At 55.6% G+C, this 14,667-nt stretch overlaps 1 protein-coding gene across 4 annotated transcripts in view; it reads right to left on the bottom strand.

Annotated features, from left to right (window-relative positions):
• The window catches only part of AIFM3 (apoptosis inducing factor mitochondria associated 3), a 49,884-nt gene extending 36,227 nt beyond the window's left edge, over window positions 1-13,657 (bottom strand). For 2 of the 4 annotated variants that reach the window (XM_052795882.1, XM_052795881.1), the window contains exon 1: window positions 1,618-1,763. In XM_052795882.1, coding sequence (XP_052651842.1) covers window positions 1,618-1,648 — 31 coding nt within the window. In that variant the 5' untranslated portion in view covers window positions 1,649-1,763. Of the gene's footprint in view, window positions 1-1,617; window positions 1,770-12,200; window positions 12,281-13,585 lie in introns of those variants that run through there. The other 2 variants (XM_052795884.1, XM_052795883.1) reach the window with 2 other exon arrangements.
• Window positions 13,658-14,667: the final 1,010 nt, after the last annotated feature.

The raw sequence follows: 14,667 nt of genomic DNA on the forward strand, positions 1-14,667 counted from the left end.
CTATGCAAATACAGCTTTACATGAAAATCTGCAGTTCAGGAGATATGCCTGCAGAGCGCTTTTATTCCTCCACCGGTCCAAGATTAAACACAGTTTTGCTGATGGTATACAAAATAAAGTGGAACTGCCAGCAGAGTTTGTTACAACTTTAGTCAACAAAGGCATTTATTCCTGGATGCGTTTTCACTCCTTAAATGTTTCAAGGAAGGATATAAACAGCATGAGTTTTCACAAAAGAAAACTTACAGTTCACAGTGTCCAATGCCATATTACTTTGGCACTGCAATGACCCATAAAATAATCCCAGTACAGGTCAAGGGCAGAAAACCACCTGTATTTTCCCCTTGTGCCTTGCAAAGCAAAGGCAGAGGACCTCACTCAGTGGATGCTCAGTGGGCTGCAGACACAACTTGTATTGGCCTTCTGACCTTTGGAGTCCTTCAACCTGAAATCCCCACTGCCTGAGGCAATGAAGACAAATTGCCAATAAAAGGTCCCCAAAAGACATTTTTCCACCCAAAAAGGCTACATGTAGATGCTGCCTGATCTGATCGATCAGCGTGACTACCCAATTCCCCTTGCCCTTGGGCACAAGCAGGTAACAAGGACAGGGTCCTTCATCTCCCTCTTAGGTGGCCAAAACAGCAGGATGGGAGCTCTCCTCGAAGGCAGCTTCGGCGACGCCGACTGCACCAGCCCCCCACGCACCAGCATCAGTCCCTGCGGACCAGCGCTGGGGCGATGCGGGTGCTGCCGGGTATGATGAGTCCGGGCGACCACGCGGTGCCCGCTCGTGCCGAGGCTGCCAGCCGGGTCTCAGGACAAGGCTTAACGCTGACGCCTCCACACCAGACCTCCCTCAACCAGCCAGTTTGCCCACGCAGCCTGCACCGCAGCCCCTTCCTCTCCTACGTACGCCCACCTTCGCCAAACCGCAGAGAGCAGGGAGCCCGTCCAGCCCAGCCGCAGCAGGAGCATGCGGGGCAAGGGGAACATCCTTGATGTCCAGGTGCCTGCAGCTGCTTTCCCCGCTGGCGGCAGCACGCACAGATAAGCTTCGCCAAGAAAATAAAATCCAGAGAGCGGAGCAGCCCCAGGACCTGGCCTGGGTGGTGGGACTGAGAAAGCACCAAGAAATCAAGCAGTCAGTGGTCCTGCTCCTTCCCTGGTCGTTCCCTTCCAGCAGGGACAAAATTAAGGGCTGGCCAGCGAGTGGCAAAGCCGTGGCAGCAAGGAAGGTGCCGGAGCCACACACGTTGGTACGGGGACGGCTGTCACGCAAACCCACCCTGGGGCACAAGGGGGGCAGTTCTGCCCTCCGGTGCTGCAGGCAGGCAGGAGCGGGGAGGATGGTGGGGGTACGAGGAGATGGGATGGGGAAGAGCTGGCAGCGGGTGTTTGGATGGGGTTGCAGGGTGCCGGCTCAGTTCTCCTGCCCCCCGGCACCGCTGCAGCCCCCGCACAGCTCCCTGCCTGGGAGCGAGAGCCCCGAGGAATTTGGGGGGGATTAATGGGCCCGTAATCCTCCCCGCGGGAGCCGAGAATTAACATTCCCCCGGCCAGCGTCCGCTGCCGCTGACCTACTTCTCCCCACGGAGACGGCGGGATGGCAGTCACCTGGTTTGGGCTTGGAGAAGCATCCTCCCATGGCGCCGGCCGGGACAGGCAGCGGGGACGGGGACGGCAGGCAGGTCAGCGAGGGCACGGGCACATCCTCGCGTGATAAACCGCCCGCTCGGCCATCCCAGGCTCCAGGCGTCGTTCGCAACCTGCGTCGGGTAGAAAAGCTCCGTGAGAACCAGTACGGGCAGGGAACGTGGGTGCTGCAGGGAAGGGAGGAAAGCCGGCGAGCAGCGCTGCTGCCTGCGCCAACAGCTGCAGGCAGGAGCCGGGCAGCACGAGCACGGAGGGTGCGTGGAGCACGGGGGCAAGTCGTGCCAAGCCCCACGCACCCCCGGTGAGCGAGTGGCAAGGGGAAAACGTGACGCTGGGGTCACCGTGCTGGGAGTTGCCGGTAAATTCGGTTATGAAGTTTATAAATTCAATCATCCTTTCAAAGTTTAAAATTGCAGAAACCCTCGTATCATTTATGTTCAGACTTTAATAACTTTCCAAAGCCCTGCCTTTGGGAATTAAATCTCTACGCACATAGGTCACAGCCCAAATACAATGATTAAACCATAAATACATTTCAGTCAGGTTTTTTTCTTTTATTATTAGGTGATAGAAAAAAGAAATCTGCTTTACTGCCCAGTCCTGCAAGTTCCCCCTTTCCAGTAATGCTCATTCCTGCAGAAATCCCATTCGCTTTGGAACAATTATTTATTGGAGAAAGGGTTTTCAGTATCAGGCCATTTTGCACCAAAACCCAGGTTTTTATACTGTTAAGACAAGATTTTTTTATTTTTAAGTGGGACAGGCAAATAGTCCACTTCCAGCTGTGTTTATCTCGTTAGCTTTGACTGATAGTGCTCTCAGATTTGGTACAGACTAAGAAGTAGGATAAACCTTTTTGATTATATTCCTTGACTGAAAACAGCAAAGATTCACACAACACAACTGGCAATAAAATAGAACATTTCATTCATTTTACCCATTCATACCTGTACTTGAACTGATTTACTAGGGTTTCACCATATATTTTTCACAAAGCCTTCCAATCTGGGCAGGAAGTTAAAACTGTTTCCAAAGGATATTTTAACACAGGCAAAGTAGGCTTTTCTGCAGCTTAGAAAGTGCCTCAAGATCTTTCCGAAGGGAAGAAAATACAGAACTGCCAGGAGGCAGACGCCAAGCACTGCAATTCCTCCCCTTTACTTAATGACCAACTCAAAATATCCGGATGCATCCCTCCGTTTTCAGCTATATCCCTCCAAAACACACACACTCCTTCCCGCACACCTTCCAGCTCCCCTTCTGCCATGCATGGCATGACCTCCACCAAGTCCCAGGTGCGTTGCAGGAGCACCTTCAAAGCCTGAAGCATGTCAAACAAGTAATCCAGGCTACAGAGGAACAAGAGACCAGTGCCTTGCTGCGTGGTGCAAAGCAGACACTTGCCATTTGATAATGGGCACTGAGGGGTACCAGTTTGGGACAGACTATTAACAGGACAGAAAACAGACAAGCTTGCCTGCAGACTACAAAGAGGGATCAGATGTGTGTGGAGCCGCCAAACAAGCTCATTTGCAAAGGGGGAACATTAAGTAGAGCAGGGGAGAGCCAAGAGCTCTTCTCACAAAAGCATCCAAGGAAAGCCGCACGCCAATATTTATGCAAGAGCAAATGCAAAAAAAGATGCCATGTAAGAAAGTGCACAAATGCAGAGGAAGATTTGGGAGCGCTGGGGAAAACCGCCGCGGAGAAGTCCCATGCAGTAACTGCTGCATGGCCCTTTGCCAAAACTGGCAGGAAGGAAGGGAAAATGGCTTTGTATCAGAGAAACAGAGCCTCAAGCCATTGACGTATCAGTGATACAGGACAGTAATTTAGTGTAAAACGCGTAATAAAATCCCATGCAAAGGCTGGCAAAAAAGGAGGCGGGAGGTGAGTGCCAAGGAGGCGTGGGTGATGGGGGATGAGCTGGGGGGGACATCCAGGACATCCTCAGCATCAAGCCAGAAGGGAAAGTAAAACCGGACCTAAGTGAGTTCATACCAAAGCGAGATGCCACTGTGAGCAGAACGCGCCAATGAGACAACATGAGCCACGCAAAGGAGAGCAAAGAGAAAGCTGAAATGAAGATGCTGTCACCTACACAGAGGCTGGGCTTTCTTCTGGAAGTCAACCAGGCTACCCCGAGGTCTGCGATAGCTGATCCCCCCAGCCGACTCAAGAGCAAACCAAACCCCCTGCTAACCCGGAGCAGCCGTTTGCTGTGGGTTTCCTGCAGCAGAAAGTGGACGCTGTGCCGGCAGGACAGGGCTGCACCCCAGGCAGGCATTGCCCAGGCAGCATCGGAGCAAGCCCTCGGGATGTTGCGCATGTGGGGGAGCACAGCGGGGACCCCCAAACACCCCCCAAGCACCCGGGCAGGCGGTGGGGTGGATGGCAGAAGGGTGGCTCCCCAATGTGCCTCACCAGGGGGTGCCTCAATCTTCTCCAAACACCCCAGAGATGCTGATGTGCAGTCTAATGGCTTCTCCAAACCCCCCAGAGATGCTGATGTGCAGTCAGATGGCCGTGGGACTGGTTTCCAGCTGGTCTGGCTGGTTTTGGGAGGGACTCAGGATGTCAGAGCTCCTGTCCCTGAGTATCAGCCATTTGTCTGAAATGCCTTTGCTTTGTTTGGACCTTAAAGATGGCAATCTGAAGCCATGCCTTCAGGCCCACTTCACATCTCCTTATTTCCCCACTGATGGTCCCCCTGGGCCCTTGGGAGGCACAGGCTGTGCTCCGGCTGACTGAGCCATCCTAGAGCAGGTCAGAGCAGAGCACAGCGCACATCTCTGGGTGGCCCTCCTCCACACCTGGAGTTAACCAGGCAAAAGCAAAATGGTTCTTGGTAGGATTTCAGCTGATGCTACCAGAGGAGAAGGCGCCTGGCTGCCCACAGCCTCAGTCCCAGCAAACACACAGAGATGTTTCAGAAAGTCACCCGAGACCCAGCTGGTTGCAGAAAGGCACCAGCCTGCCCTGCCAGACCGATTCATGGGACACAACGGGATTGTGTCACCGCTAGCAGCATCCAGAGGTACTGATCCGGAGCTGGATCCTGCAGGAATCATGGCCAAAGTCGCCTCTACATTAGGAAAGGGAAATAAGCTCATATACAACAAGATGTAACTGAACTCAGGATCATCCGTAAAACCTTGCTAGCTCTTGAAAGGTAATGCACTGACCTATACAAGGTCAGGCAGCTGATGTCCGTGCCTCAGTAAACCAGTTCATAACCTGTTCCCTGAACAAAACAACGCTCTGTGCTTCACAGCTGTACAGGAACACCTTCAGCATCTGCTCAAAGAGGGCAACAAAGAGTGGGTTATCAAAATATGAGGCAATTGTTGTGGTGCTGAGGAACATACTGCCCCATCTTTAAAAACTCCATTGTGAATGGGGAATTGGCCCTGCAACAGGCTGTCTGCAAAACAGGACTCCAGCATCACCCACAGAGAGCACTGCCCGAGAGCACACCGCCAGAGAAACCACCCTGCTCCCAAACAGAAGAAACATGGAAAACAATCCAACAGGAGAAGTGTAGAAAACAATCCAGCGCTACTACTAACTCCAAGCACTTCCACTGCACGGCAGTAAAACTGCAATATTGCAACATCAAGTTTTCACTGCAGGTGAGGGATATAAAACCAGAAGAAGGACCACCCAGCTCAGCCCAGATGTCCACCTCTCCGACAGCGGTCAACAGCACTTACGTGCCACAAGCAGGCAAGAATAAGGCAGGTGACACTTCAGCCCATGTTTCCTGCCAGGTTCAGGCAACCCGTGCACAGATCAGGATCCAGAGCTTGCACCATTTTTGAGAGACGGTGCAGTACTGACAGTGCTATTATTAGCGCTGTATTTACCTCTCTGCTCGCTGCTGAGCCCCAGGCTCCTATTTAATTGAATGCTCTGCTGTGACTCCAAAATCTTTTCCAAGTGGTAATGTGGTAAGTATATAACTATATAGTACATTGTAGGTATAATTAGTATTTTTCCCCTGAGTGTTAGTTTGTGTTTATTGAAACAGTGTCATTTTATCACCTGGCCACCAAGGTCCATCGTATGCAGCTGCAACATTTCACAGTCAGCATCTGTTTTGCTGCTGTGAATAATTCTGTATTGCCTGCCTAGAAATCTGGCACATGTCTGAGCACTGAGCCATGCCCAGTGACACGGGTATCCCAGATAAACCAGTTTGCAATCCAAGCTACCTCTGGCTGGGGATGTCAGCTGGAGACCTCTCCCTGTGGAGCACTGAGCACGGACACACTCATGACACTGTTCACGGAGTCATCTCAGTAGAAGGAGGCCGTGGTGCATGTGGACACCAGCTGCCCCTGTGGCCTCTCCTGGCTCCTCCAGATCCCCTCCCCGAGCTTCTGGCTGCCCCCTCACCTTTTTACAGACATCGTCCTGACCTGACTTGCCCCTTGCCTGCCGGTCCTGGTCAAGTCAGCCCTGGGTGCCACCAGAGGGAGAAGGGGGGGGAGAGAGGGCTTCTTCTCATCCCCTTCCCACTTGCCCAGCACAAGTTCCCACCACTGGCCCGTTGCTGTCCCCCTCCCCAGCCAGACTCTTTTGAGAGGGGGGGTCCTGCCACCTCCCAGGGCAGCTCTGTCCCCTCCCCACCCCACTGAACCCCTCCTCTCAAGCCCTGGTGACACATCTCGCCTCCCCTCCCCGCACCTTCTCCCATCTCCTCTCCTCAGTGATGTGGGAGCTCCCAATGTCAGCAAGAAGTCTGACGTGATCTCTTCGCACAAGGGGCTGGGGGGTGCGAGGCCAGAGAAGGCAGGGGCTGTGGTGCCGACCCACCACTTGCTCCCAGAAAAGGCAGCCTGCACTGGGGCTGGACCGCAGGACCTGAGGATGGAAGAGCCAAAGAAGCTAGAGCAGCTGCCAACCCCTGAGGATCCTGGTCGTGGCTACCAGAACAAGAAACACCTCAATCTCTGGGTCTTAAAATCCCAGATCATCAAGGCTTTGCAGGGACACAGTCCCAGGTCCTCCCACAGCTGCACCTTCTCCACTGCCCCATCCTCCTCTTGGGCCAGGCTCAAGCCAGCCCTGGGGCTGCTGAGGACACAGTTCAGGTTCCCAAGGTCTAAGGGCTCAAGAATATGACCATCAGTCCAGGTTAAGAAGACAACGACGGGAGCATCCTGCCACCACCAGCACCCAAGCTCCAGGATCAGCCAGCCTTCCTCCTCCCTTGATTTCTGCTGGGGACAGGCTCACCAGGCACCACTGTCTGGACTTGCTCCCTCCCCCAGCTGGAAATGCCTGCATGGTCTCTGCCATGGGTCCAGCAAACCAGGCTCCAATGCCTGCGTGCTGGCAGGGATCAGCAGCCTTGTCCTCTCCATGCAGATCTCCACCCCAGCTGAACTCTACTTGCTTTGCAGTGCTCTGCAGGAGGCTCTGGAAGAAACCCGGGGTGAGCCCTAAGAAGAAACCTGGCAGAGTGCCTAGAAGAAATTTGAGGAGGTTTCTGAGGAGCCACTGGAATTCACGGTGACCAAGCGGGACATCTGGGACCCACTCTGTTCCCAAGGAGATTACTTCTGTCTCTTCATTGACACAACCAGTCTGGAGGAAAAGGGCTGCACGTTCATGGACAACCAAGGTCCGCACAAGTGAGGATGAGGAAGATCTCTTCTAGGACACACACCAGGACAGCAAGAGATACCTTCTAAGGAAGCCATTCCCTCAGAATGAGGAAGAGAGCTTCCCCAAGGCCAAGGAAGAACTTCTCAGTTCGGAGGACTGAAGAAAACCACAATGGAAAAGACAGGCAGCCTGGACCACTGGGATGCCTGTTTCCCAAGAAGAATGGGATAAAGGGCCTACCCAAGAGACATGACACCACTCGGCAGCTTTTAATGCAGGGAGAGCGACATGGCAGCCCCAATGCAGTTGTGGTCATAACCACGCTGGCCTTCATCTCCCATCAGGATGGCGCCTCTTGCTCTGCACCTTCTGCCCAAGCAGCTCCATGTCACTCCTCTGCCATTCAAAGGTCTCCTCCTCGCTGTGCACGCTGCATGTCCAGCATTCACCCCAGGGACACCAAGACACTTGGGAGAGGTTGGGAGCCTGGTGGCAGCCTCACGTGCCTGCGGCAGGAGGTCCCGCAGCCGTTAATGACAGGCATCACAGGCTGCATCTCAGCCTTGCAGGCAAACAGGCTGAATCCCACGCCTGAGAGCACTGCACTGAAGAGCTATTGTGTAGCCACAGGATCATGGAAGAATTCAGGCTGGAAGAGGTCTCTGGTGGTCATCTGATCCAATTCCAGCTCTGAACAGGGCGAGATACCAACCTGGATCTAACCTTAATCCTGCTTTAAGCTTTGGAGAATGGACCCAATGCCATACGTGACATGAGAAGACCCACTAACACCTGGGGGTGCCCAAGGGTACCAGACCTTTTCAGATGGGTATCAGTGGAAAAGGCTGAGACTCAATGGTCTACAAAGAACAAGAAATCCATTCTTGGCAGTTGGAGACCACCCCAGAGCTCCCCATCCATACCTCTTCCATTGCCAGATGCAGCACCCATTAGAAATGGGAAATGGAGATGTTCAAAGATGTGCACTCTCTCAAAACTTTGGAGCACCCAATGGTCTCCTGCAGGACTGGGAATGACATCTTTTCTCCCAGGCCTATCACTTCTGGAGTATTTTGCCATGCTTGGAAGCCCCTGAGATGCCTCCAGGGGAGGAAGGAAAGGGGTCGGACAGTGCTGGTCTCCCCTGGAGCCATGGCAGCCCCGACGGCAAGTCTTGCTCACATGCTCAGGGTACAGCTGATCACCAGTTCAGGGTCAGGAAGGAGTTTTTACCCCCGGGGCAGATTGGCACAGGTCCCTGGGGTTTTTCGCCTTCCTCTGCAGCACTGAGCACAGCCCCTTGCCAGGGTCCTCGGGGCCATTTCTGGCCAGCGGGTCCCTGCTGTTGCAGGAGCAGGAGTCCAGCTGCGTCCGTGATCTCTCCACCTCTCTTCCCTGTGGCAGCTTTGTTTTTCTAGTTTTCAGTCATTTGTAGTGTACGTCTTCTAAGGCAATGTCCAACAGCTCCACACTCAACAGGAGCTGCTGTTTTTTAACTGCCCCTGCATACAATAAAATTTTCTTTTTATTGTATCTCAGTTCTGTTGTGTGCAAACATGTGCCTATTTCTACCTCAAGAACTTTGTCCTTCAGAAGCATTATCAGTTACTGCAGGTAATTTTTTGACTCACAGCGATGTTATCACCATTTGAAGAACTCAGCACTTTCTTCTCGGGACGTCCTTCATGGATGTCTCTGAAGAGTCCATGTCAGAGCACAATCAGAGTCATTTCTTTCCTGCTTAGTATAAGGACACCTAAAATGGGTCTCAACAACACCCTTGTGCCCTGCACACTTAGGTCTCAGCAGCTGCCACAACACACCTAGGTCTGAGAGAAGGCCCTATGGCCAGGAGAAGAAAGTCAATGGAGGCACCTGTACTCAGGGATACCGTCCCAACAGACACCTGGAGTTTTAGGAAGGTCCCTGATGTCTATCAATAACGGCCTTTTTCTACCACACTTACTGCTCAGGTGAGAGATTCTGTCCAGCTGTTGCACACAGCTGGTGTTCCATCTGAACTCTATTCTGGACAGAATCAATCTTCAACACAAGAAAGCAAAACTTTTCTATCTATAAGCCTGGACACACGCTGCCCCACGCTCCTCGGTTCCTCACCCACCAGCATGCAATGCCATGCACGTCATGCACGCCAGGGAACAGAGGACACACGGCAGCTCCACATCCCGTGGAAGACTTTTGTGCCTGCAAACAGCCTTGCCTGCTCTGCAGAGCAAGGAGGACCGCATGCCTTTTCTAGCCAGCAAGACCCGGCTCCGCCGGCTGCGCCCCCCGAGCAGAAGGACAAGAGGAGGGGGCAGCTGGAGGCTCAGAGCATCTGCTGGCACTCTCCGTACTTGCAGGGAAGACCTGGCGCTGACTCTGGTCCCCACTGTGGAAAAAAACAACCCTTGATCCCAAACGGTACCCTATCTACCGCAGAGCTGCCTCCTTGCCAATTCTCCGTACATGCAAAATATTGTCTTTAACACAAGGCTCAGCGGGAACCGTGGAGCAGTCCCAGCAGCAGACCCGTTTCGGACACACCCTACAAACAAAGTGAAGCACAGACCCCACCACAGCTCTCCGGCGTGTCCCGCAAAGCGCAGCCCATCCCATGGGGCAGCCCGGGTTATGGTCCTTGGGCGCAGGGCACCTCCCCTGCCCACTGAGTCCTGACCTTCACCGGGACCCAGAGCCCTTGTTTCCCACCCACCTGCTCACCCCATGCGATGGCACCCAGCAGTGCACCATCTCCCAGCCCCACCATCGCACCACACATCGCCCTGTGTGGCTCCATGCCAGCCAGGCACATACCCACCCTGACCCACCACGCCACCAGCCCCCACGCACCACACACACACTCCTGGTGTCCTCCTAAGACAAGGGCTGCCCATTTCTCTTACTTTTCTGGGGATTTGCTCTAGTTCTGACTCCCATGGTGATTGCCAGAACTATGCGGTGGGCCACCACCCTCTACCAGGTCCTCCCACGCCTGGCACAGCAATGTTAGAAAGATTTAAGAGTGGTGACTCCACGTCCCCCCTCTCCCTGATGAGTACACCCAGACTGTCCTCCTCCGCCATCCCCTGAAGGTCAGCTCCTGTTTCACTCTTGGTCCCCCCATGCACAGCCTCATGCCCCACTTCTCCCCTGTCTTTGCTCGGTGGGGCAACTCCAGCCACCAGCGATGCTTCTCACCTCCACCTCCTCAGCAAGTTTCAGCAGCATCTGCTGCTTTGTGGGCAGAGGCCATTAATAAAAATATATAAGGTGGATCCCAAGAGTCCCTGCAGTCCACCAGCCAGCACACCTGCCTCTGCTCCAGTACCCTCCTGGCCCCCAGGAACACTGGCATGACCCCCAGTACCCCTGCCATGCCTCCCCAGCCCTGCCAGGGACCAGGCTTTGGCCCAGAGGCCCAACAGCACCCTCCTGCAGCTGACCTCCTTCTCTCCCCAAAAGCAGCCAGTCTCCATGGGCCGCCGGTTTGGAGCAGTCCCAGTCTGTCCCAGCACAGCCTGGCAGAGCAGGAGCCTGCACAGACCCCGCAGTGCACAGACCACGCTCCCCACGGCGCAGAGCGGGCGGCCGTGAGACAGCATTTGGGCTCCGGTTGTTGTCTGAGCACAGCCTCACCTACAGCGTCACGCAGCCCACAGGCACCTTCCCGCCATCCCCAGCACCCTGCAGAGAGCAACTCCACCAAAAACCAAGGCAGCTGCCGGCACAAAGTCCTGCTGACACCCCCAGCTGCCCGCAGCCTCCCTCTCTGCCCACCCAAGGGTCCATCCTCCACCTGCTCCACCACCCTGGGCATGGCCAGGCTGCCACAGCCCACAACCACGAGGAGAAACTCCCCAGTTTAGCATCAGGAGCTCCACTTCCCTGCAAGGTCTTGCCTCAGCAGAATCAAACTGCCCCATCTCCAGGACAAGCTGGGCTCTGCTGCCAAGGAAAACAGGTCTCTCCTCTGGACGCGGGACTCTGAGCACAGCCCAGGCGTGGCCGGAGCATCGGGGGTCCCAAGGCTCTTCCCCGCGCCCCACGGACCACGCTGTGCACTCTGTGTTATCAAGGCAACGCGCAGCAGCCCTGCTCTGACCCCGGGGAGGTGCACAGGGCTTGCCCACCACAAGAAAAGCCTGGAAAGAGCCAGAGGGAAGACAACCAAGTCACACAAAAGAGAGGGGGCGATGTTTTTAGGGCAGGGAGAACTTAAAATAATTTGGGGGTGAAAATAGATGGGTCTCCATCCTGAAGCTATCACTTTTTTCAGGAATTGCACTACAAAGGATGAACACGGGGCTCCCACAACTCCCCCCCAGCCCCAACTCCCAGCACTTGCACAGACTGGCCTCCCAGCATGGGGTGCACAACTGGGGGGAAAACATCCTTGTTAGTGTAATCGCCTCCTGTCCCTCCACCTCAAGGGTGCTGCACCCACCACACCATCACACTGCGCTCACAGGGACGTGCCACGCACCGCTGCCTGTCCCCTGCCCACGCAGCAGGTAAGCCAAACTCAAGGGGGCTGGTGCACAGGAACCCCCTTCTCTCTTCTCCCCAGCACCCCAACCTCCCCTGTACCTCTCCAGCTCTTCACCCCCTTTTTTCCCCCCCCAGACAGCTTTCCAGCCAGTTCCCCCTTCCCTCTGCCCAACCCTCCTACTCCCAGTTTCCTGCCATTTCCATACCCATCCCGACCCTGCTGCCTGGCCCCCGCTCCGGGGGTCCCCCAGCCGCTGACACCCAATAACTCTGACACCCTCAGAGCCGCACCGGTGCCCTCCTTCCCCTCCTGCTCCTTCCACCACCTTGCCTCCCCGGGAGCCCCCGGCCCCTGCCCACTTCTCAGCACACCCCTCCCCACCAAACCTTTACCTCTCCAGCTGCTTCCTGGCAGGAACCGAGATTTGCTTTGCACCCACCTGGAGCAAACAGTGGGTTTGGCTTTGCCAGGTAATTTGCTTTCCCATGGCCCCAAGAAACAGAAGCAAAACTCAGGCTGCAAAACGCCAAGAGCAGCTCACAGGCCCGCCGATGGGCTGCATGGCCCCATCGAATGGGTAGGGATGGATCCTGGTGCACTTCACCTTGTCACCTTGTCACCAGGAGTTTGTGTCAGCGGCAGCCCGGAGAGCTACAAAGCTGCCGCTTAACGTGCCCCGTCGGCTCCCGAAGCAGCACAGCGGGAACACTACGCTACAATTAGCCACAATTGTTTTACTGGCTGCTGCTTCAGCAATTTATAGGCTCCAGGTTAAAGGCTCATTCAGCAGCGCTGTCATTGCCACCCCTCCAAACACGTCCTCTGCAAGCTGGATTGGAAATAATTAAACATGAGATTTGGTTCGGATCTCAAAGGTACGCCAATAAAAAGCACAAATGCTGAAAATTGTCCCCAGGTGCAGACTGCTTGATGCAAAAATCAAAACGTTTCACAACACAAAAGAGTTTTAATTCTCAATCGCTCTATTACAGGCAGCCAAGTCCTCCTCTTGCTGGCTATCACTGCCAGTTCACAACTGCACAAAACTGTGTTCCCTACAGAAGCTGCAAGCAGTGCAAAAGGAGTTTATCACAGCAATGTTTTCCAAGACTTAACAGCTAAAGCACACCACCACCAATTTCAGCTTCCATCCACCGCACTCGGAATTGGATGCTCCCTCTCAAAGGAGACCGTGCAGTTACCCACACTTCTGCTAATACCATTTCCCCACACACTCATGCAAAGGCAGATTTGCACCTGCAAGTACCGCTTGGAGTCTGCATTGTCCCAGTCCCCCACGGCTGGTCTGTGAAACCGGGGCTGTTTGCCCAGGTGGGATTACAGTCCCCCAAAACAGCGACAAACAAACTTGAAGGACACGCTGGGGGGGGGGGGGGACGGACCCCAACACCGGGGATTCAGGAGAAACGCGGCTTTTCCCCGACACCAATCGCAGCCCCTTTTTTTTTTTTTTTTTTTCTTCCCTCCTTTAATTTCTTAAGCAATTGCTGCATCTCAAGAGAGATGCGAAAACAAGCGGCGCTCCCGCACCGCTGCGGCGGCCGCCGGCCCCCTCTCCCCCGGCCCCAGCCTTGCCGGCAGCTCCCGCTGCAGAGGAGCCTCCGGGACCGGTGCGGGGCCCCCGGTATCCCCGCGCCTGCCGGGTGGGGGGGGGGGGGGCGGGCAGCGGCTGCTCCCACCGCCCTATCCCCCCCCCGGACCGGAGGCGCGGATGCGGTCCTGGGCAGGCTACGGGCAGCGGCCCCGCACCGGGACCCCACCACCCCCGGAACGACCCCCGGGACGGGACCCCCCCGCGCTTACCTGGGCAGCAGCGGCGGGTGCCGGCGCGGCGGGCGGCGGGCGGCGGGCGGGAGCGCGGCCGCCCCCGGGAGGGGCGGGGCAGGGCGGGGCGGGGCGGGGCGCCCGCCCCGGAGACGGCACCGGCGGCGGGGAGCGGAGCACCGAGAGGGGAGGGGAGAGGGGGTCCCCGCCGGCCCTTCCCGCCGCCGGGACAGACGTGCCGTGGGTGGCCACGCTGGCCCCGGGCGCGCCAAGAGGCGTTTTTGTGGCCGCTGGGTGGAGCGGGGCTGGGCGGCGGCGGCGCCCGGGGTTATTCCTGCCCTCCTGGAAGGAACCTGGGCCGGCTTTTCCCGGGTCACTTGGCTTACATTTTCCTTCTGGATTCGCATTTCTCTGCTCTCCCCCTGGAGACAAGGACCTCTGCCCCCTCCTGGCTGCCTGGCACGTTTCTATTCTCCCCAGTAAACTAATTTCCTTCTCCACCATACCCTGTTGGGGAGAGTGTCGGCATCTCCGTGTGCCTTTTCTTATTGCATGCACCAAATACGTCCTCTATTTTACCTCTATGACTTTTGAGACCACACTGGATACAGAGGAAGGTTTTTTCTCCCCCGGATACAGATTGTCGTGGGTCGCTGCTGTCTTACACCCTGATGATATGACTCCCTGAGGTTGTCCGGGTGGTTCACTGCCCTCTGATGCACATCTTTAGTTCTTTGCTCCCTGCTCCAAATGAGGTGAGAGGCTTAAAACTGGGCTGTTCAGCTGTGGTTTTCACTGCTGTTAAAAAAACTACCCATGGATGGAGCCTGCAGACGCGGGAGCCCCAGGGAGCCATATGCTTCCACGGCCTTGCCAGAGGGACTGTGGATGCTCGTGGAGCTGCCTCAGCTTTAAGGCAGGAGAAGTGACACCAGGTCCGCTGGGTATGTCTGCAGGCAGCGGAGCAGGAGCATCCCCACACGTGGTGCTGTGCCTGGCTGGGTCATGGTGCAGAGCTCATCCCACGGGATGCAGTACTGCTGGCAGTGGGGACCTGTGGCAGCCAACAGCCACCTCCGTTTCCCTACCCAGCAAGCAGGATTTTTGACCTCTGCTGTGGA

Source organism: Harpia harpyja, chromosome 9 (genome assembly GCF_026419915.1).
Source record: "Harpia harpyja isolate bHarHar1 chromosome 9, bHarHar1 primary haplotype, whole genome shotgun sequence".
NCBI lineage: Eukaryota > Metazoa > Chordata > Aves > Accipitriformes > Accipitridae > Harpia > Harpia harpyja.